Consider the following 24,770-nt stretch of genomic DNA (forward strand, 5'->3'; position numbering starts at 1 on the left):
TGGAAATTTGGAAGGGAGTGGGAGAGTATTGGGGAACCTTTGTGCTGAAGAATATCCTTACCTGGAAGGTAGCAAATCTATCTGCCCTAAAACCCTTTAGCGCCCCTTCAGAACTCCTAAAACTGGCAAAAGCAAAAAGCCAATCAGAGCTCAAGAACTCAAGTTACGAACTCCAAGTTTCATTCAGGCAGAGAAAACATTTGCCATCTTAGTATGAAAAGAGAGTCTTGTGGCAGAAACATTTAAAAAATGATAAATAGACAGCAGGCTTCCTTAGAATGAAAAATAGTAGTTATTATTGTTGTTACAGCTATTTTTACTATACTAACCGCATAACCTCAAGCAAGTCACATTACCTCTGTGAGCCTCCATTTCAATGGATATAAAATGATTTATACATCTTGGCGTTGTTGTGGAGATTAAATAGATCCGTTTGATAAAGCCTTGCTAAGTACTTACTATTTAGTGGTCTCTGAGGATTTAGTATAAAGGAAACATAGCCTCCTGCCCTCAGGGAGCTGAGTGTCCAGTGAAACTGCTGTGAGTGTGGGATTCAGAGTAGCCCACTACTGAAAGAATGCAACCCTTGCAGTCTGCTTTGGGATGTGTATATTATTGTCATGCATGTCTCATTTACATCATTGGAAGTTCAGGTTTATTGAGGATAAGTGTGCCATTATAGTCATCTTCTTATCTTCCACTACTCTATGGCCCCTGCTTACCCACTGGTGCAGCATTACCTTGTAGAGTTCTCACTCAATGAATCCAGCCCAGTTCAGCAAATATTTACCAAGTTGTTCAAGGTGCTGTGCTGGAAAAGGGAGAGTATCATTCGCTGAACAAGGTTGAGTTTAAAATCACTTTAGAGTGCAAAGGAGGAACAGTATCATGAGTTGGTGATACTCCACTAGTGCTAAAAATGCCTGTGACCTATTCAGGAAGAAAGGAAGGCCCCAAAGAAAATTCAGTGGTGAACGTAAAAAATTAATATATTCTTTCTTTTTCCCAGTGCTCTTTTGTTTGTATTTCGTGGGAACCAGTGTATTTGCTACAGGCACACAGTTGAGATGTGATCTCAGAGATGGCCATTTACTATTAAATGGCCATACTTGTGGTTCAGGATCAAGTCAAGCTGCCTTCACAGTGCCCAGGAGACTCTCTGTGGCCCAGCCCCTGCCCTTCTTTCCTGCTCCTCACCCTGAAGCTCTCCACCTTCCATTCATTCTCTGCTGTGGAACTTCCCCATGCTGTTCCATCTGTACCTATGCTCAAACAGATCCCTTGGTCTCAAACATTCTTCTGCTCTTCTTCACCTGGCTTCAGGAGACAAATAGAAGGTGACTTCCCGGGGCGCCTGGGTGGCTCAGTGGGTTAAGCCGCTGCCTTCGGCTCAGGTCATGATCTCAGGGTCCTGGGATCGAGTCCCACATCGGGCTCTCTGCTCAGCAGGGAGCCTGCTTCCTCCTCTCTCTCTCTGTCTGCCTCTCTGCCTACTTGTGATCTCTGTCTGTCAAATAAATAAATAAAATCTTTAAAAAAAAAAAAAGAAGGTGACTTCCCAACTAAGAAAGTGCTGCTGGCTCGTGCTGGGTTAGGGCCTCATCCATAAGCACAGCCAGTGTCCTTCTGCCTTTGGTCTTCCCCACTGTATTGTCACTTGTTGATTTGTCCGTCTTGCCACCATGTCAGCAGTCAGACCCGGGCTCCTCTCTGTGCCTGGTCCCTAGCAGGTGCTCAGTAATGAATTGTTAACTGAGTGATAGATTTTTCTATCACTTTTTCAGACTACCATGGCTCATCTATACTGCCTAAGTAATTCAGACTGTAAAGATCCAATGCTATGCACAAATAAATAAATTCTTTCTTTCAGACCCCTTTTGTTACTTGGTCTCTACCATACAGTTAACAATGATACATCACAATAATAAGGACTCTTTTCAGAGTCCTTATAAGAGACTTAGGTTATCTCATTGAACCTCACAACTCTAGGAACAGGTATTCGTGTTCTTGTTTCGGAGAAGCAGCGCCACGTGGTTTACATAACTTGCACAAAGGTCACGGGCCTAGGGAGTGTCAGACTTGGAATTCCAAGCTTAGTCTGTTTGATTCCAGAATCCATTTTCTGTCTCCCATTTTGTATTACTCACTTCTTAAAGGAAGAGACTAATGAGAGACATTTAGCCTAGTGGTTATTGATAGTGACTTTAAATCAAGATCGCCAAGGTTCAAATCCTGTCTTTACCAATTTTGACCTTGAGCAGATTCCTTACTCTCCCTATGCCTCAGTTTCTTCATCTGTGCTCTAGGGTTGTTAAGGATTTGATGGACCAATGTGTATTAAGAACTTGAAACAGTGATTGGCATATAAAGTGCTAGTGATCATCACCATTATTATTTTCATATAATATTAATTTGTGTCCCACTCTTCAGATAGTTGCTGAGTGCTTCCTGTAATTAGACACTGTTCTGGGTACTGGGAGATACAGTGGTAACTAAGATAAGTCCCTGCCCTAGTGGAGTTTTCACTTTAGAGGGGGAAGACAGGCAATAGAGTAAGTAAATAATTTGAATTAGTGTATATTTTATGTGATATTTTATAATTTCATGTGATGAAATGCTATTTAAAAAATACAATGAGATAATGGGTGGGAGAGTGATACTAATGAGAATTTGTGAACACGTAATGAGGCCACAGCAGTTCAGCCAGCATCTTGCTTCTGCTTGATAAGCTGGAGCAGTCATTGCTTTGTTTTGAAAGGCTGGGTTTTTTATGTCCAGCCGCTGGCTCTTGAGGTAAAACGCTTGCCCCACCTGCACTCAGTGTGGGGTGGTCATCCCTGGAGTAGCAGGAAATTAAGAGATTTGTTGGGGAAAACATAACAAAAAGAACTCCTAAATCGGCCAGGGGTCTCCAGTCTATGAGGGAGAGGCTCCACTCTATTACCCTAGAGTTGAGGCTGTTCCAAGAAGGTCAGAAGGAAGGTTAGGTCAGCCATTCCGAAGTGCAGTAGTCATTAGCATTATCATAGGATTCTTCTTCTCCATTAAAAGTATCCTACTGGTTAAGAGCATGGGCTTTGGAGTCAGAGAAAGAGGATTTTTCCCCCCTCCCACTTACTTGTGGTGGGGTCTTGGTAAAGTCACTAACTTCTTTTAGCCTCCGTTTCATTGTGTGTAAAATGGACCTAATAATACCTACTGAAGAGGTTTGTTTAAAGGATAGTTAGCATATGTAAAGAGTCTGGTTCAGAGCCTGGCACAAAGTAGGCATTTAATAAAGGAATATTTTAGAAAATAGTTCTGTCTCTCCAGGGTGTATATTTTAGATATTGGCCATTTTTTGCAGGGTTCATAGGGAGAGAAGATTTAGAATAAAATATACAAGCTCCTTCCCATTTCATAACCTTCCAAAAGGAGAACAGATAACTTCAAAACTGAGGCTATATCATCCCAGAAAGGATCTTGGATGCCAGAGGAAGATAAAAGAGCTCTGGTGTGTGAGATCCTGAGTTCAGTTCTTGAGTCTGCTACTTTCTAGTATTAAGTTAAAGTGGTTACTTTTGAATTTGTATCTTCATAGGTCAAAAATATTCAGGTCAAGACTCCTATATTAACTGGAATCGCAAATAAGCTTACCTGATGCTCCAGTGTGAGCAACTAGAAAGCATTAGTTTTAAAATATAAATATGTGTATTTTATGTATTTTTTATCTCCTCTCTCTTTTATACTATTGCATAAAATTAGATTGAAATCTCAAGATTAAAAGAGAGACATAGTTTATTCTTGTGCCAAAGCTCTTTTGTTTTCACTTGCAATGTGTGGACTTAAATTACTTTAAAAAAAAAAGAAAGAAAGAAAGAAAGAAAGCAAAACTCTCCATCAAATACTTTTAAGAGTAGAAGAATAACTGAACATTTGGCAGTACATCTTTTGTGCACAGCATTGGATGAAGCCCTAAATATTTTCTTCCTTTTTTGTTTAGTAGCATGTTCGGATTGTGATTCTCCCAAAATTTATTTGCCCCACACTTGGCCACTAGTTCACATTTGTTTTGATCTTGATGCCTGCACTCATCTAAAATAAACAGTGCAGGTAGAGTGAAGAAAAGGCTTAAGAAAAGGATTTAAAAATAGAGAACCACACATTTCTCTTACGGTTTTTTCAGCACACTGCAGAGCCTGGTGGGTAGGAGAAAAAGGAAGTGTCCTGCGGTGTTCCCCAGTTTTCTCCCTCTAAACTCTCCTAGCACCCTGCACTTGCCTCTGAGCAATGATTCAGTCAGCAGCCTTTGGTCACATTCTTCCTGTAATACTACATGCCTGGAGCAAGAAGTCAAGGAAAATTCAGGCCCTTTTCTCAACGAGCTCCCAGTCAGTGGGGAGACAGGCAGGTAAACTGTGACTGGATAGAAAGCAGTGAGTACCATGACGAAGGAGAGAGGGGAGGTGCCTATGCCAAGTGGGTCAAGGAGGCAGGAACGCACTTTGCAAAATGGCCTGGTTATTTAGACAGTGGTGGGAGCAGCATTTTCGTAGGGGGAGGAGAGGAAACACACGTATAAAGACATGGAAGAGTCATACGTGCCACAGAAGGCATTCAGAATATGGCACTTGCCTTGTTGAAGTTTGGAGCTCTGTTCATAGATCTGTCTACTAACCACTGCTGCCCCTCGCTTCCAGAACTACATTCCTAGAGGGCAAGGATCAAATGCCATGGAACTCAGTTACTTGAACCGTAATAATACATTTTATCTTTGCCACCTACCTATGAACACTATCAACACTGAGAAAACTTAGATGCGGAATTGTTAAGTAATATGCCCAAAATCACACAGTGGAACCGGAATTCAAACCTAGACATTTAAGCCTTGGTACCTGTGTTCCTAACAATTATACTCCGCAATTAATATTGGATACATGCTTAAATTGATTTGAAATGAATGGAAGTAGAAGTAATTGTGTGATAGTTTATTCACTCATTTGTTTAAAAAAATAACATGTAAGGCATTCCTCACCCTGATAGTTGTTGCAACATATTGAGTCCCCATTGACTTTGACTTTGGCTTGTGTGCCTTGTAGGAACTCTCAAAGGTGGACATGTTCTGTGGGACTCTTAACCTGGAGACTTTAGGTAGATTCTGACCCAAAGTGAAAATGAAAGAGGAGTTTAGGCCTGAAGCAGTGGCAATCTGTGTTGGAAGGAATGTGGGGGTAAAGAAACAAAGGCTATGAAATTGACCTTAAAAATACAGTCTTTAGGGACAGTTTGAAAGAAGTTGAAGACAAGAGTGATGAGGGCAATATAGCTTTAAAAGATAAAAGTGCTCCTATTTTTAAATTGATTTTGAAGAGGTGAGAGAGATATGAGAGAGGTTTGTGATGAGAGCAGGGTGGTGGGGTATAGAGCAAGGAGAGCAGATTTAACTATGGAGAGCAGGTGAGCACCCAGAGAGCCATCCATATATTCATTTATTCTACCAACAAAGCCTAGAGCTCTGCACTGGCCCCTGAGATTATAGATGAATCAAACACAGTCCCTGTCCTCAAGATGCTCACAGTCCAGTGACAGAGACAGGAAGATGGAGAGTCTCGGGGCTGTGTGGTAAATGTCTGTGAGGGAAGCATATACATGGGAGCTGGGGAGAGATGGGGAGCTGGGGAAGGGCTTGTTAGCCTGATGGTGGGAGAGGAGAGCTTTTCAGGCCGACAAGCAGAGTGTGGCACGGGAGAGACCACAGCTTGTACTAGTTGGCCATTGCTGTCTGCAGAAGGATATTGCCAGGAATGTGCTTTCCGGGAGGTTGTGGTGGGTAAAGGAGGAAGATGGAGTCAGTAACAGTAAGACCTTGGTTCACATCCCTGCTCTGTGCCCTGTGAACCAGGTCTAGTCACTCTACTTTCTGTTTACTCCTTGACCATTGGTCTGCTCACCTATAAAATGCAAATGACAGGGTAGGGGGCAAATCCCATTTATCTCCCAGAGTCTTCATGAAGACGGAATGGGCTATTGGGTGTGAATGTGCTCACAAAATCTCCTGAGTCTAGCATGTGACTGAAAGGATTCTTTCTGGTGGCTTTGTAAAGGGTTCATCTCGCTTCTGTGGGGCGGTCACACTTTCTGTGTTTTCTCTGCACTTCCCACAATACCTTTCCAACCATGCCCTGGAAGATCCTCTTGAAGTGCATTTGATGTCAATGCAGCTGCTCCTTGGGGTCCACTGGAAGGAAGGAGCAGTCCAAGTGGAGGGTGGACCAGGAATATGGACCTGCCCAACCTGAGCAGTTCCATGTGGAAAGCCAGAAATGCCTTCTGCTATCTGTACCCAGAGCAATCTGTGGCAATTTCCCAAAATTTCCCATGAAAACAAGAGGGTTACCCTCTTGGGAAATCAGAAACCTGAAAGACTGAACTTATTATATGTGAAGTATCTAACTTTAGGCCATTCACAGTAGAGGGTTTTTTAAAAAGGCAAAGTGTACCAGAAATTATGTTTGTAAGTGTTAAAAACGGTGCTTTCATTATTCACTTTTTAAAGTTCACTTAATCTCTTACCCTTTGCTCCGTATTTTTCTGGCTGGTATTATTCTGAGAATTTACTAGTTAATGTTTGTGAAACATTTTGAAGATGAAGGAAATAGCTATTGACATAGGTAGGTGATGAGTAGTAACATTTTTAAGTGTTCTTTCCATTTCAGAAATTAAATTCCAAGGATAAATGTTACCAGCTCTTAGTTGACTTTGCCACCTCATTTTAATGGGAATATATTTTCAGAATGTTACATTTTTGATAAGGGGAATGAACAGGTATTCAGTCCTTACTGTGGGCCCAGCTCTGAGCCAGGTGCCTTAAATTGGTTATTTTTCGTCTTCACAGCAACCCTGCAAAGGCAGACAGAATTGTGTGTATTTTTCAGATGAGTAAATTAAATTGCACCTCTGAGAGTTTTAAGTGTCTAAACCCAGGTCAAGGCTAGAGACACTTTTCAAACCCAAACTCTAAACCATGTAGAATTTTGAATTAAGATCTTTCCTATAATGGTCATTTATTTGGCAGTTTTACTGACTAACAGCAGATACATAGTCCAGAATAGTATTAATCAGATTAGATCGTTTCCTTTCTCCAAGACTAATGGGTTACATTTTACGGTGATAGGAACTCTTTCCTCTGACTTGGAGGTTTCAGAAAGGGCACAGGGTTTGGTTTCACACTTGAGTTCGGGTTTTGGTTCTGGCTGAGTGAGAATGGGTATTGCCTGCCCCAGGCCTCACTTCTTCATTCTGTACAGAGTGATTTCAGTTCTTCAAGCCTTGGTTTCCCCAACTGTAAGTGGTGGGGAATGACAGTTACCTACTTTGCAAAGTTGTGGGAGAATTAAGTGAAGTAATGTACCTGATGACAGCTATCACCATTTATTATGTGCTAACTGGGGTAGTATTGGAAGGAGTTAATTGTAATTGCTTCCCTAAACCTTTTTCCATGTAACCCTAAGCATTTTTTAATCAGTGTTATCACAGGATCTCCATTTGTTGGGCCTTTGCCATGTTCCTGGCAGGGACTTTGCTGGGCACTTTGTATATACTCCATTACCACATTTATGACATTATAGAGTAATTACTTATTTACTGATTTATTTACTTCCTTGCAGGCAGGAACCCCTTTTTTCTCCTGTATCTCAGGCATTTATCATAATGGGTTCTGGCCCATTGAAGGAACTCATTAATGTTAAGGAAGTTAGCTTGACTTTCTTTTTTTTTTTTTTTAAACATATAATGTATTATTTGTTTCAGGGATACAGGTCTGTGATTCATCAGTCTTACACAATTCACAGCTTGACTTTTGTCCCTTTGTACTGCCTTTCCTCTTCTTTTAAGAACTAACTTCAGTTGTGGGGAGGAGCTATTCTAATGGAGGACAGTATTGTCATTATTAAATTGTGACTTGCTTTAAAATATGCCTGCAACTAAATAAAAAAAAAATTGTTTGCCCTAATTTCACAACAGCTGATTCTGAATGTTAACCTTTCATTTTTTAAAAAACAAATTTCTGGGATTGAAAGACTGTATCAAGATTAGGAGGAGATTACTAAGCAAATTTACTTTGTATCTGTGATTTTAAAGGACATGGTTACCTAACACAAAGAAGTAAACTCTTTTTATTATTGTTGTTATTATTAATATATAATGTATTATTTGTTTCAGGGGTGCAGGTCTGTGATTCATCAGTCTTACACAACACACAGAGCTCACCACACCACCACAACACAACACAACACACTCTTTTCAGTACCTGAGTGTATATATGTATCTATTCAAATTATTCTTAGGGACTTATTAAATTAGTCCTAAAAGGTTCTTATCTGAGAATTATATTTCATGCAGTTTGAATTTTAGTATAATTTTAGTATAATTTTGAAATCTTACCATGTGTTTTAAAAAGTCTTACCATTTCTGAATTTTTAAAATGCCAATTTTACTCATGCCCAATTAGTATGAATTAGTGAGATTTTAAAAGCATATCTTGAAAGGCAAAAGATTATTTATGAAGACATAACTATTAACTTATTTGTTCTTTGTTCTAATCCGAAATTCTCTGTTGTTATAAGGCAAATCACAAAAATCCAGAGAAATACATCTATCTTTCTTTTTTAAAATATAGAACAATGAAGAAATTGAGGTGAAGGAAAATTAGGAGAAGAAAAAAATAACATGAATTCAGAAGTAAAGTTTGTGTCTAAAAAGAATTAAAACTTTTCAGCGAGATTCTATGCTCTTTCTTTAAATACAGAGGGCTACAGATTTACCACTTGTTTTTCTAACAATATTGCAAAAAGGAGACCCAATGAATTACAAGATGCAGAGTTCATAAAACTAAAGCAAACCTGTCATACAGAGGACAAAGAATGTTAATGGTTCATTGTCATAACAAAGTGTTTGTCTTAAAGTAGACAAACATTCTGATATGTGGTATTTGTGTGGTTTTTTTTTTTACCTCTCCACATTGCTTCTTGTTCGTGAGATTTTTAATAAATATGTATTAAGAAGATCTCCGTAGGTAGGAAAGAGAGAGGGAGACGCTTAAGAAGCGTGGCGTGGAATGCTGCTTGCCAGTGACATACATTCATAAGATGTCCTTGAAGATGGAGCACAGAACAGAGATCAGGGAAATTTTGGCAGCTGCAGTTGGGAAAATAAATGGCTGTTGTGTGATTGGGCAGATCCTAAAAGCAGGCTCCTGCTCAAACCATGTAATTAAGAAAAGTGGGAGCTTTTGTCCAAGTGCAGAATGTTCATAATATCAGAGTTTGTCAGCAGGAGCTTTTAGAACGGATCAGTACTTTTCACTCCCTGATCCAGGGAACGGTTTTCTTATAAATCATCTTCTCTCCTTGCTGTCCTCCTGAAGGTTGCTGCCAGGCGATAAGGCAGACTTAGATTGTAACCTTGCTAATACACAGTGATTTAGGTGAAGGAGAGCCCGAATCACAGTCCGTTTCAAGAAAAGCGATTTTTATTCGTTTGGGCTCCTATGTGTCCTCTAATGTAGGATAAGAGTGTGGCCAAGGAGAGATCCAGCAGGACAGCTCTGGGAAGAAGATGGAATAATATTTAATACTGTGACTCCAAACTGGTTTGAAGGATTTGACATTTTCTGTCACTTTTAAAAATAACTTCCTTTCAAATTATAAAAGTGCTGTATTTTCAACATAAAACAAAAAGCTTGGAAGATAAAGATAGAGACAAGTATAATCCCACACTTTATTGTTAGCATTTTTATTTTTCCCTCCTATACTGTGTATGTTTATATAATCAAGATAATCAATTTTTTTTATTTCACTTTATTCTACATTTATCATATGCATTTTCTCAAGCTGTCAAACCCATTATACACATCATTTTAACAGCTGAAAATACTGGATCATAAAACTATATAATAACTTACTTAGTCATTCTCCCTTTTGGGGCCCTTAGGTTGTTTCTTTTTTTCACTCTTTTAGATACACTTTTTATAATGTATCTTATTTTGCATAATTTCGGTCTTCAGAATTCCAGATTCTTTTCTGAGCTTCAGAATGGATTCTTGGGTCCAAGAATCTGAACATAAGGTTCAGAAAGATTGTGTCCAATTACATTTCCACCAAGGATGGTAAGAGAGACTGTTTTACTGCACCTGAAACCTTGCCAGTTGCGAACCTTGGATTTCTATGTTCTCTGTAAACAAGGTGTCCGCAAATAATTCAAAGATACACTTCTCCCAGCCCAGGCCTGCATTCTCACCAAAACTGATATGATCGAGTCCAATTTTACGCATACCCATCTGCCTTCCCAGGGGGTGTCGAGGATGAATGGTAGTCCCAAACACCTCACTGAGTTAGATGAGGGATAACATTCTCCTATTAGATCAAAAAGTCCTTTTTTCAAATGTATCCTTCTTATTAAGAAAAAGAAGAAGAAAGGAAACAAAAGAAAAGGAAGAAAGAAGAAAGAAATTCAGAAAAGAAGAAATTAAAAATAAAATTCAAGTGTGATAAAGTAATTTTCAAATTTAAAACTGACCTATCATAATGATGTTCAGGATTTTTTCAGTAATGAACATATGGATATAACATGAGGTTGTGTGAATTATCCATGGGTCTAATTTATCGTGGCCACTTATACATAACATTGAATTACTGAAAACCGTTTTATTTCACTCAATATCTTTAGCTTCAAAATGACCCCAAATAATCTCTCTCCTTTAAATTGCACAATTGGAAGAGCCATTGGCATTATACAATTCTTAACAAAGAGAAGGTTGCCTTGTGCAGATTTTTCTAGATACTAACTCCCTCTAATCCCTTTTACTATCATCCCCATCTCCACCCAGCTTTGTAAAGAAAACAAATATAAAATTTCACAATAAAAAATATTTTATTTACATTTCTGAAGAATTTAATCTGAGTGTGCATAAGACAAATTCGGAGATGTGACCCATAATATCTGTATCATGATATAGATACGGAATAACACATTGCTTTGTACAGCTGGATCTATGTGAGTTTGCCCACACTCTGCATCCGGGAACCAGGCATTTTATAAATAAAAATATAATATTTATGTTTACATGAATTGTGTCTTTGGCTATTCATTATGCATCAGAAGATAAGCTCAACTTAGTCAGTCTGGGGACAGTTTTACAAATGACTCATTAACGTTCTTTGTATGGAAGATGTGGGTAACCCATCTACTGTCACAACTGGTTCCCGCCGCAGCAGGTGCTCATAGTTTATGATGAGACATTTTGGTTATTTTGTCCACAATAAACATTCAGAGTTTGGAAGCTTGGACGGTTGGATAGGAAAGGAATTGTTTTCCAATTGAATTTCTAATTAGGTCTAATATTTTTGCAGGAAGCCTAAGAGCTTGGCCATGAAATTGCATTTATATTGAAATGAATACATTTGCACTTTTCAGATAATGTCTTTTAAAAAGAAAGCTTATCAAAAGTTTGAAAGCATCTTTATTGGCCATTTTGGAAAAGAGGACTAAATTTAGGGCTCGGGAGGTCATGAGAGAAAGGTCTCCTCGTCTTCATAATGAACTGAATGGTCCTGCCATCCCTCAGCTCTGGAGAGTTTGCTGGAAAAGTCTGTTAAAACCAAAATACCCAGGGGTTTGACTAGGACTGGGCATACCGGAAATCATTTTAGGCCCAAACAGAAGCCCTAAAGATATAAAGGAGGTCAATATTTATTTGGGAGGGGAAATGTGTGTGATGTATCTGGGGAGGTATATTAAGAACTCAGATTTCTGTGAATTTGAAAAGAATGTCTAAGAGAAATTAAATTTTGATTATGCTTTTCATATCCATGCTGGCCCTGCTATTTTAAGTATTGATGCCTCTTGTTCTCTCCAGCGGCTGCTGATTTTTAAAAAATCCTGACTACCCCCACTGAGAATACTTTTGGCATGCCTGGTATTCTTCTCCAGTGAAGAAGATGCTGTTTCAAAGAAGTAATGCCTCAAGCTTACCTCCCTGTTATAAAGTCATTGGTCTAGGATGTAAGCATTTAGATCTGAAACAGGACATGTCCATCCGATACCAGGACAAGTCTGCATGTATTTCATGTATGTGCTCTTTGGTAAAGAGGGAGAGTCATTAGAGAAACTCTGAAGGGAACTGCTTAATGAAAGGGGTATATGCAATTGATTTTAGTTAATTGTTTATCTTCCCTCCTCTCCCATCCTCCTAACTTGAACCCTCTAAGGGCAGGGACAAAATTATTTTTTTTTCCTGGATTCCTAGAACAATGCCTTGGTCTGTAATAGCATTCAATAAACTTGTGTTGAATGGAACACACTTGTTTTAAGGATATGCCGGGAATTTATTACTGCGTAACTTCCTAGAGTAAATAGGTCTTTCAGGTTATTTGTGCATCTACCCAAAGGTACTATTAAACTGTCAGCATGTTTTCCCCAGTTAGAATTAAATATTTTTTCTAGAGCTTTCTAGTTACTCTCCAGCAGAATTACAGAAACTTGGTATAAATGGTTTTGAGAGACACGAGTGCAGTCTTCAGCCAGATTCTACTGCTCCAGGGACCTTTGTGAATCATCACCTGTAATCTGGTTTGGGCGTGAGGGTGTGGGTATATTCCCAAGTTCCCTCTTCCTAGAGTGATCAGGTCATCAATCTCAGCCCCTGCTCCTGGGCCCTATTAATAACGTGTGTCTCCTTCCCAGTTGAATCATAACCAGGAAAGCATTGCATTTAGAAAAAAATATTAATCTGAAGGGATTTGAGTGAATTAAAGCCTCTTGAAGAGAAGGAGGGAAGAGTACGGATTTTATGAGCTGATGGACGAAACTTAAAAAATAGGAAATTGGGGGGTTGTAAGGACATTTTTAGTATCTTTCAAGGAGCAAGAAGAGAAGTGAGGAATTATTCCTAAAAATAATATCTGTCTTCAGGAACACAGAGCCTGCTATGTAATTTTCTAACTTTGGGGATTTGTTTTTCAGGCTTTCGAAAGGCGGGCGAGTGGCACTAGTCTGGGCTGCACCACCAGTGTCTGACATACTGCGTGTCAGGAGTTTATAAGGGTTAAGTGGGAAATGCCTACAAAGAGAATTAGGACTTTTATTTTTGTCCTCCCTCATGAATAATTTAAATCTATTTCTTTAATGGTTCGATTCAGTGACTGCCCTTGGTAAACATTATTCTTCATGCTCTCGGGAGCGCTTGTTCTATTACATAAGGGTTAGCCTTTATACATAAATTTTCAAAAGTCCTTCCAACATGGTGAAAGAAAACACCTTTAAATACTCATTAAAATATTGAACAAAGTACGTGTGTGTGTCTCAGATGCACACACCTGAGACATGTTTGCAATCAGAACATTCTATTAACACCGTTCTCGTTTCTGGGGATGCTAACATTTAGAGGGCGCTGGAGGTAGAAGGGAGAGTGCTTAGGAAAGAAGCATCATATTCCTGTGACCTTCTTAGGTTCTTTTCTCTTGATCCTTTTGCTTGAATCAAACATCATGGCCACCCCTCTGCCAGAAAACCAGAAGTTGAGGTTGGCCGTGATGGGGGTAGAAGGGCCCTGCCCTGAGCTTGTGGATGACGAATGTCAATAGTGAATTCTAGAGTGGCACGGGTTCCTGTAACATAAAGTCAGAACCTTATATGTGGTCACAAAGTAAATCCTGAGAGTGTAAAGTAGGTTAAGATGTGTAAATGCAAGACTGTGCAGTGTATTATTGGACTGCCATTTTTGTGGAAAATGTTAGAGCAAGGCCACGCAGTATGGCTGACAGGATTGGTGAGGGGGCTGCAGGAGGACCTCCGATGTTGTTCTCTGGTGCCTGGGACAGTGACTGTCCTTAGTTGTGAGGAGGAGGACCAGCCCTCTAACTCTAGCCTGACTCTTCCCAAATTTGAGCAAATGAAAACCTTGTCAAGACTGAAGGACAGAGGGAGCTGCGAGAAATTCATGAGAAATTCATTTCACCATGAGAAATTCATGGTGAAAGAAATATTAAAGGAGGCTTTAAATACATTTTTGGAATTTTATAGTGGTCTTGCCTAAGACACTTAAAGGGCCTTTTGGCCGCAGGATATGCTTGCTCTCTGCTCTGACGTGTAGAACCTTCAGCAGTCAGTATTTGTTTGGTTAATGAATTAATGAATTCTGAGAACAAGAAATGATATGAAAAGAATGATTTGGGGAGGAGGGGAAGTTTGGCTCTTTGATTGTATTGCTACTCTTAGAATCAACCGGAGGATTTCAATCTGGAGACGAAGGATTGCCGTTCATGTACGTAAAATATGTGTGTGCATTTTTCTGGTGAGAATGAGCAAAGACATTCAACAGGTTCTCAAGGGGGTCCTTGTCAGCTGAAGATTCAGCCCCTCCTCTTGAATGAATGCCTCTTAAAATCTATATTTGAAATAATATCTAAATGTATGCCTGGCATATAACAGGTACTCAGTAAGTGTTCTGTCCTCTTTTGTTATATGTAAAATTGGGATAACTTTCGCACCTTTTTGGCTTGTACTTTACAGGGTTGTTTGAAGGATGTAGTGAACTATTGAGCATGCAAGGGCCTTCATTCATTCAATAGTCCTTAATCCAAACCTACCAATCGTCAGGCCCTGTTCTACATGGGGATGTAGATGTAGGAGATGTAGATGTAGGAGATGCTATAATAAACAAAACAGATGTGGTGTCTGTGCTATGGAGCTCAGAGTTCAGGTCACCCTTTTCGTGACCTGTAAAGTGCCAGATTCAGTAAGTTATGGAGATAGACATGTCTCTGCATGTCTGTTCAAGTACATTTTTATGATATGGCCACCCATTACTGTCTCCTTCCAGAAAAGGAAAAGTAAAGCCTCATCTAAATGTCCATGTCTGCTCTGTCACATTGTACGCTGTCCTTATACTCTTGTGTACTCTTATGTAGAGCTAGGCTTAAGTTCCCACTTCCTGCTCTAACTGGCAGTGTCACCCAGAGCAAGTCATTTCCCGTTTCTTTTCCTCAGTTGCCTCATTATTAAAATTAGGGCATTAGGGTCTGTGGTCCCAAATGTTCTCTGATATCTGTCTTGCATCTACATCATGAACTCAGTGAGGGCCAGCTCCTTATCTTTGTTGTCTCCATATCCTGAGGGCCCAACACAAGTGCTTGGCATTCTGGGGCTCTATCTCTATTCATCTAACATTCCCAGATCTAGCCAGAATATACATAAACCTATTTTTTAATGTGCATTTGACCTGACAAGTCCAGGAAATAGTGTAGCAGATGCCTTGGGTGGACAATAACAAGAGGTGGGATTGAGCAGATAATTAGGAATATCAGGAAGGACCCAGGATTGTGGTGATGGAGATGCTATCAAGGGCTGTTTTCTTCAGTAGCCTCTGAGAAAGAGGCTAAGCCCAGCCCCTGCTTCTTACCTCCCTCCACAGAGATTAATGACCCTAAGTGGTGATCCAGCAGCTGCATGTGTGAGGCCTTCCCTCTTGCTTTTGTTGTATATTTTGCTGGGGAAAAAAAAAAAATTGGTGGGAGGGGTGAGGTTAATGCGTTGAGTGTGAGTAATTAGTCATTCAAACCATTGACATTTACAATGACAGGATTTGAGTGCCTACGTTATTGTGCACTGCTCTAATAGTTTATCCCTGAAATTTTCTGCCTGTATAATGTTTCTTAAAATATATCACAGAAACATAAAAGATTTAATGCAGTGCTTTGTACAACCATTAGAGTTTGACGTCAACTGAACCTCCTCAGTGCTCTATCCTGGATGCTCACTGTAATTCTGTTCTTAATTATGCCATTCAGAAGAGAGAAGGAGGGCAACTCAGGGGTTTGGAACCTGGTCAGCTGCAAAGTCGGCCATGTGACCCACACAGACTGTTTCATGAAAGTACATAGGCACACTTGAGTAACTGATATATTTATTTGCAATGAAAATTGTGCTGTTAGAATATCAAAAGCCTGGAGAAGGAAGTGTTCTGATCTTGCTGAGCCAGCCTCTGTGCTTATTGGAGGGTATGGATTACCTCTGGTTTGCTTCCTATGTTGAGATTACAGGTGTCCTCTCTTTACGATGTATCATGTAACCTTAAAATATTATAGTTTCATTTTCTTGAGTTTGATATAGTTAGATCTTGGCAATTTCTCTTATTTTCCAAGTATGTTTTAAAATCCTCTTGATTCACTTGTGTGTCACATTTCATTCTGACATTTTACATTTGTGATTCTTTCTCTAAGCCTGTCTTATATCCTGGGATGCACCATTAAGACGAATGAGGGGTCTCATTACATGATGTATATTAACACATTTGCAAGTGTTTCTCAGCTTTAGTACATTTTTTTAAACATTTTATTTATTTATTTGACAGAGATCACAAGTAGGCAGAGAGGCAGGCAGAGAGAAAGAGAGGGAAGCAGGCTCCCTGCTGAGCAGAGAGCCTGATGTGGGGCTTGATTCCAGAACCCTGGGATCATGACCTGAGCCGAAGGCAGAGGCTTTAACCCACTGAGCCACCCAGGTGCCCCACTTTAGTACATTTTTATTGAGCAAACTCAATGTGCATGTGTGTATTTTCATCAGTTCTTTCTGAATACACAAAACAATAACTGTAGAATGTGTTCAAGGCAAAGAGAGCTCCCCTCCCATAAGCCAAGAATGACTTGACCTAATTTATAGGTTTGGTTGGTTGAAGTAGCTCAGTACCAAACGCTGCATCTCGTGGATCATTCTTTTCAGAGGTTTGGGCCCAATTAGGGTTCCAATGGGGCTACAGATGGGGCTCAACTCCAAGAGTCAGCATAATTTAAGAAGTCCACATAAGATGTAAGGAGATGAAAGCTGGTTGGGGAACTGAAATTACCTTGCTGCAGACTTGGTACTTCCTAGGCTTCTCTGGAGCAGGGAGACCTATGAGATGTTCACATGGATGAGGTCTGGCTTTCGCAACATATGTCTGTGAGGCAGGCATCCAGTGAACGAAAAAGATGAACCCGGCTCTCAGGTGATCTTCAGTTGTCATGGTCCCATAAAATCTCAGCATGCTTAGGTATGATTTACAGTCTTCTTCATACTTCAACTTTCCCCAAAAGTTGCCTCAGTGCAGGATATTTTCTAGGTGTTTGTGGGGCAGCCTTAACAAGGGTAACCTGAGAAAGATGAAGAGCCAGGAATGTGTTCTCAAGATTGTGGGGCTGGCTTGTTTGCCACCACGTCAAAAGGAGGCAGTGTGTAGCCCTGTGGTTCTGCCAGCCCCGCCTCCTGAACTGAATAAAGTCTGTTTTTAAGTTCCTTATCAAGTTGGCAGTGCTCCTTGTGTTTGTTGCCTGGACACCTGACTGAGTGAAGCAGTGAGACAACACTGCAAATGGAGACGCTGCTCAGACCCAGGAGGCCCAACGGTGGGGCAGAGCAGAAACCTGCCTCCCCACTAGGAGTTGTGATGATGCTCTACGACATCATCTCCATTAGCATGTGCCTCCCTTGGGCACATCTCCCTCGTGTTTTCCTGGACAGAGCAGCAGAATAGGCTTTGTTTGGATACAGCTTCTATCAATGCTGAGAAGAGCTTGATCTAAGATTCTTCTCAGAAAACCTTTGTTTTCTCCTTGCTGTCTGGACCAGCCTTCCAGAATCTCACAGTTGACCTGAATCCAAGAAGTTCTGATGATGTGGTAAGCAGAGCCACTTAAGTTACTTACATGATGATAAAGAATCTTAGAAGCTCCTCACCTTCCTCAGTCTGCCTTATTCCCCTGACTCCTCTTGAGACTTCTTTTTGGTTTGTTTGTTTCATTTCCCATTTGTGATCATTCAGAAAAGGAAACAATTAGAGGAACACCTACGTAGGGCATGATGAAGAATAATAGTTGTGATGCCTCCCGGCATTCATTCTTAAGAGAAACCTGCATGTGAGGCTTTATTCCAATTACAAAGAGGAAACTGAGGTAGAATATTCAAGTCACATGCCTGAGATTACATAGCTAATAAGTAGTAGGACTAGTCTTAAGTCAGTTGCTGCCATGACTAAAAACCTACTCCTTTTTTACTTTATTACTTCTGCTTCAGTGAGAAAATAAGCAAAAAACCCACCAAAATAAAACCCCCCAAAATCTCTGAGTATTGATGAGTTTGTGCAGCAACTGGAACTTTGATACGCTGCTGGTGGGAGTGTAAGTTGGTGCCACCATTTAAAAGATACTGACAGTGTCTATTGCACAGAACGGACATATACTCTGACCTGAAAATAGGTTCCCAGGAATATTCCCAGCAGAAATGTGTGTGTATGTAAATCATGAGACATGTGTGTAATGCTCAGAGCAGCTTTATCTGTAATAGTTAAAAACCAAAAACGACTGAAATGTTTATCAAGAGAAGTGGTAAATAAAATGAGATAGTTTCATAATTTCACAAATGAATTCTCTACAGCAGTGGAGAAGTAAAACCTACCACTATATCTAATGACACGGATGACACCCAGACATAATGTGTGAAAAGACATAAAAGAGTACATATTGTGTGATTCCATGTATATAAAGTTCAAAAGCAAATAAAACTAATCTATGGATTTTAAGTCAGTTACCTTGGGGGTTGGGGTGCGGTGGTGAGAATGATGGAGGTAGGGACACAAGAAGGGCTTCTGGGATGCTAGTCATGTTCTAGATCATGGTCTGAAGGTGAACACTCAGGTGTGAATCGTGTTCTCTTTGTAAATATTCTTTGAGTTGTACCCTTAAGGTTTACATGCTTAACTACATGTATATGAAAGTGCTTGTCCCCCCAAAATTCTCTCAGCAGCCAAATGGTGATAATAATGGAAGTTGCTAGTTGTCAGATGTCTGCTAAACCTTGCTTTCCACGTCTATGAGATGTAGAGAATATTACAATATGCCTCATTGCCTTTTTGTGAGGACTCAGTGAGAGAAGTCACGTCAGACAATTGGTGGAGTGACTTTAATAAATATCAGTAATGGCGAATTACATTCCCGCCACTATTCAGGTGCTTTCTATACCTCATGTCACCACCTTGCAAGACAGGTGGCATTGTTCCCATTTTTCAAATGAGGAAAACTAAGGCTTCTAGAGTTTCAGTCACTTCCCCCAAGGTCATACAGCTGGTGAATGGCAGAGCATGATTCCATTTCCAAAGAACTGGTCAAGGTCAGAGGCGACAGAAGTCCTATCATGAAGGACAAATAAGAAATGTGATAGGATAGAGTGCAAAAGTGGGACTGCTGGGCTACATTTGGGGCCAGGGAACCTGGGTACAGGCCCAGACTCTGCCCCAGTTTCCCATGATGACAGAATTCACTGGATGTCTCTGGAATTCATCTCAAACATGAGAGTTTTGAACTAGATTTTATTTCCTCAAGTGCCTCCTGGCTCTGCAGTTTTATGATTCTCTATGTTTGTCATGCCACACAGGACCTCTTTATAACCAGGCCCCATGAGCTTACATCCGTTTTCCATATAGAATGTATTATGTATTATGTATTCTAGCTTCATCTTCTCAGTACTTTCCCTGAATCCCATCCTGTAAAGCAGGGCTAATTGCTCCTCTCCTGTATGCCCACAGTCCTCCTGGGAGCCATTTACCTATCTTTGTCCTCAGTAGGCTGTAAGCTCCTTGAGGGTAGAGACTGAGATTTATTCATCTCTTTTTTTCCCATGCATGCTGCCTGGAACAGTTCACACATTTGTGGAAATCTTTGTTTAATTAACTATTTGAATCCAAATTTAATTTAAATTTAAACTGTTTACTTTTCGAGTAAAGTGTGAGAGGATAGCCTACCTAAGGTAGGACCTAGAGAGAGCTCTACCTTTATGTCTTTCATTTTATTTGAGGTCCAGGAGAAGCAGTCACAGAGTGGCTAAGGAGAAAAATCATTAGATGACTTTGTAGCTCCCCAGCATGTGCTTATGAAATCTGAAGTTTGATCAGTGTTTAAGCATCGGTGAAAATCTAAACCCTTCCCATATGGAACGGCCCCACTTAATTTAATGTCATTTTACTTTATGAGATAGTTAATAAACAGGTACTATATTTGATCTTGTGAGCGTAGCCCTCTATATTTAGTTTTTCAGCTTTAATGGAACTATAATTTTAATCATGATTATTACTTTACATTTTAATTATAATTTGGTGTGGCTTAAGTATACATTTCTGAGAGTGATTGTGTAATGAAAACAGGAATTAGCTTTTCATTAACAAAATAATGGGAGAGTTCCCACTGCATTCTAGTCTGTGTTCAAAATCCATGGGCTGGCCTAAAAATAGCAAGGGGAGTTTAACATTTTGGTTAAAAACATGCTTCTAAATTGGCTGTGTTCACAACCCAGTCTCTTTTGCTCCGTCTTGCTTTATCTTGTTCTCTTTCTTTTCAAAACATAAAATAAAATAAAATCTTGAAAGAGACTTTACTTGTGTCTTTAAATTTCATGAGGCTTATTTTTATTATTTTTATTTTTATTTAGATAATTAGCACCATGGAGCCACAGGTGTCAAATGGCCCGACATCCAATACAAGCAATGGACCCTCCAGCAACAATAGAAACTGTCCTTCTCCCATGCAGACAGGAGCAGCCACAGATGACAGCAAAACCAACCTCATAGTCAACTATTTACCCCAGAACATGACCCAGGAGGAATTCAGGAGTCTCTTTGGGAGCATTGGTGAAATAGAATCCTGCAAACTCGTGAGAGACAAAATTACAGGTATGCTCTTCTTCAATATTCAAGGCTTAGGCTTAGTAGCTGTGTTGTTCCATTAGATTTTCAGAACTTAGCAGAAATGCACACAGATGGTGAATGCATCTGAGTGTCTGCAGTGTGTATCCTGCATTCAAGGATGGCATGGTTACACAGTCATAAACTCACCCATGCGTGTACTCTACATAAAACCAGATTGCAGATTGGGAGGACTGGGAAGCAAATGAGGATGTTGGAACTTCCTTGAGCTTTCCTTTTTGTGAAATAACCCTTTGGTTTTATCCCCTTTTATTCTGAATCAGCCACCCCTTCCCTTTGTTCTATAGTTCTCCGTTCTGCCCTCTGCCCTCCCTGTCCTCCACACTAGTTTTTATCTCTTCCTTTCTTCTCAAGCATTTGGTTTGTGTGTGTCCAGTGTTCTCCCATGTGTCTGAGACAGTGTTTTAAAGGGGGGCCATGATGATCTTTGGAAGGAGATCACAACAGTCCGTTGTCCCTGGGGAGAGATAGTCTCTAAGGAGAGCAGATTATTCTGGAATGAAACTACTCCACAGGAAGAAGGAAAAGCTTAATGAGGATCTGCAGTTGAGGTATTTTATTTCATATCGTTTGGTTTGGTTTTGAAGATACTCTTTGAGAAGGCAGAGACTTTTTACTGGAAAGTAAAACAATACCTGATCAACTTCAGTACTTGAAATTTTTAGCTTCTGATTTTTTTCCAAATCGACATCTATTTGTTGAGGACCTCATGTTCGCCAGACACTATAATTCTTTGTGGTAACATTTCCGTGTAATCTTTTTGGAAGTGAGAATATCTCCTCAGATGACTGACAGCTACATCACAACAGCAATGCAGCCGCTGCGCCATTGCGCTCTGCTCCCAAAATCATTCGCCCTCAGCTGAGTATTTGGCGTTTTCCAGGACTGACTTTTGTTTCCCTTTTGCTGGGCAGATTAGGTGACAAGTAACTGGCCTATCTTAGAAAAAGGAAATTCTGTCATTAAAATAGGAAGATACGTCGCCTTCATTTTCAGTAGGGGAATCTGTGTGTGTTGCTCTATGTGTCCTCCAGTTCTTCTGCTTCACGTGCAAATCTGTCTCCCAAATAAATTAAATTACTTCGCAAAATCATAAAACTAAAATGACTGTAGGAAATAAAAGTCACATAACCCTCCAAACATAATTTCCTCATCTATAAAGTTGGAAAAGAATATTGATCTCAAAGGGCTTAATTGTGAGGCTGAAATGAGAGACTAGATATATATAGGACCACCTAGCATGGTTCCTCATGCCCAGTGGCCCCTCAGTAAATAGGAGACGTTATTATTACAGATACAGGTAGTAGGTTACAAGGAGAGCGGCTGAACAGAGACGTTTTACCAAGGTTTCCAAATAGGGCCAGGGCTTAGAGGATCTTATCTGAGTACGCTGGATCATCCATCCTTTACCAGAATTGCCTGCACTCTCAGAAAGCCAATGTTTAGATTTCTGAATAATCTTTATATAATAGGATGATAATTCAAACAAAATTAAAACCAGTTAACCGTATGATTCTTCCTCCCACTCCTGTATAGAAAATGTATTTTTGGTGGAGCCTTACCTCCTAAATAGGGACTCTGCCAGCTATATTAGTGAATGTTATTAATCACCTTTTCAAAAGAATTCCCTTAGAACTGTAGTGAGATTTTTGAAAAGTACTGATTCATGGTGTTGTTCCTTGTTTTCTAAAGACACATGTTTAAACAAGCAGATTCCTTTACTGAAAGAATGCTAATTTGGTAGTTCACCGAGTGGATTTGAATAGGAGTGACAGCTTCGAAGACAGCCTTTAATTTGGTATACAAAACCAAAATTGTCAACTTTGGTTTGTTTAGCACCCTCTCCAGCACAAGCAGAGACATACAGTAGCATCTGAGCTTAAAGAAGAAGCTTATGGGTTGAAAGCAGAACGATAATTCAGGCATAAATTTATAATTATGCATTTTTTAAATTTCAGGCAAAAAAAATTTTTTTTTATTTGCAGAGAACTTATGGGAACGAGGCAAGGAAATATAGAGAGACCAGAGATATTTGCCCTCATTTGGTAGCAGTGTTTAATAAAAGTAGAACTTGTGGTTGTAAAGAGCGCTTATTAAATTCTTCATTTACACTACCTAATTAATTCTAGCATTTTAAATTAACAGTGAAACTGGTCCCTGCTGTACCATTCCATAGATGCAGCATATTTCCTCCATCCACCAGTTGTTCAGGTTTAATTGACTACGCTAAAAGTCAGAGAAGGAGGGAGAGATAGGGCTGTGGGGAGGTGGGGAAGGAGTGAGAATCGCTCTAATGGAAGACCCTCTGAGGCCTACATTTGGTGGTAAGGGATAACACAGGCTGGGAGAGGTGAGGTGTAACGCCAGCCAAGTTGAAAGGCTGCTGCTGGTGGTTCAGAAGTCAGGGTGAATGACATCATAGGTATTTTTGTTGCCCTGATTTTTAACATCCCAGTCCCCACTTTTCCTCCAACACCTCCTACAGATCTCAATACATCTCGATCCTGTGAAGTTTACAAGGAGTTCTAAATATCTAGTGGGAGGATTGGGGGGTGGGAAGTGGCGAAGAGATAAGAATTCAAGATTAAGATTTTCCAGCCCCAGCCACTCCCCAAGAGAATGGATTCCCTTAGAAGGTACCGGCTTGTCAAATTAAGAGAAAGAGAGACACTGAGAGGAAGAGGAGAGAGAGACTTGTTGTGGATGGCGTTGCGTGTAGACTAGGTTCCCGCCTGGCTGTGGGTTATCTATGAATGCTCCATTTGAGAACACATAGAGGGAATTTGGGCATGGACTTAAATGTTTGATGCGGAGGACATGATTGCTATCATTTATAAAGTAGTTAGTCTAGGGACGCCTGGGTGGCGCAGTTGGTTGGACGACTGCCTTCGGCTCAGGGCGTGATCCTGCAGTCCCGGGATCGAGTCCCACATCAGGCTCCCAGCTCCATGGGGAGTCTGCTTCGCTCTCTGACCTTCTCCTCGCTCATGCTCTCTCTCACTGTCTCTCTCAAATAAATAAATAAAATCTTTAAAAAAAAAAAAATTAAAAAAATTAAAAAATAAAAAAAAAAAAAATAAAGTAGTTAGTCTATGCTAGGCCCTTGCTAAGCGCTGAACATACCTTATTTGATGTAACACCGAGAACAACCTCCATCTTCTTAGATGAGGACGCTGAAACTGTGTGAGGTCAAGTAACTTCTCCCAGCAGCACAGGTATTACCAGGTGGTGGAGCTGGGGTTCACCCCCAGACTGCGAAAGCATGATCTTATGGGGAGGTACGAGTAGGATGGCCCTGCCGGTGTTGAGGGAAGACCCCTGCCTAAGCCTCCCCCCATAACGCAGTGAAACGTTGTGAGCGTCTGAGTAGCAGTTGCTGGCCACCCTCTGGAGATTCTACCTAATGCACCACGGCTTTCAAGTAGACTCCTGTGTAGAACAGGAGGCAAAGATAACAATATTTATCATCCTCTGGGGATACAACTCAGCCTTCAGAGTAGAACCAAATTTACTGAAAGTACCAGGTTTGAGATTCTGTTATAGTGCTTTTGGACATCTCTGTTACTTATCTTCTCAGAGATATTAGATTTTCTTTTTCCAATTGGGAAAGGACACTTATCAGGATAATCTAGGTATCAGGGAGAGAAAACATATCTCCCAAGTTGCTTTTGTGCGCAGCTGCGGACACATGGTGACACCGGAAGCTATGTTCTTCCTTTTTCTCCTGCATCCACCTGCAGGCTCTGCTACTGGAGAGAAAGGGAAGTGTGGTACGTAGTCCACAAGCTTCTGTGCAACCTAGAAACTCGGGCAAGAAAACGTCAAACTCCTGGTAGAAATTATGTTATTCCCATGAACTGTAGAGAACTGAATTAGTTTCTAATTTTTAACTGTTGCCTTTTAGGTTTTTGTTTTTTTTTTTTTTCGTTTGTTTGTTTTTTTTTAAGCTTGGAGATTGCATTACAGATGCTCAGTATTTTGGGGGAGGAAACATGGCTCAGGCAGG

At 40.3% G+C, this 24,770-nt stretch overlaps 1 protein-coding gene across 4 annotated transcripts in view; it reads left to right on the forward strand.

Annotated features, from left to right (window-relative positions):
* ELAVL4 (ELAV like RNA binding protein 4) overlaps positions 1 to 24,770 on the forward strand; it is an 86,469-nt gene that overhangs the window by 13,548 nt on the left and 48,151 nt on the right. For 3 of the 4 annotated variants that reach the window (XM_044238199.1, XM_044238198.1, XM_044238201.1), the window contains exon 2: positions 20,491 to 20,731. In XM_044238199.1, the coding sequence (XP_044094134.1) occupies positions 20,491 to 20,731 (241 nt within the window). Of the gene's footprint in view, positions 1 to 17,670; positions 17,691 to 20,490; positions 20,732 to 24,770 lie in introns of those variants that run through there. The other variant, XM_044238200.1, reaches the window with a different exon arrangement.

Source organism: Neovison vison, chromosome 2 (assembly GCF_020171115.1).
Source record: "Neovison vison isolate M4711 chromosome 2, ASM_NN_V1, whole genome shotgun sequence".
NCBI lineage: Eukaryota > Metazoa > Chordata > Mammalia > Carnivora > Mustelidae > Neogale > Neogale vison.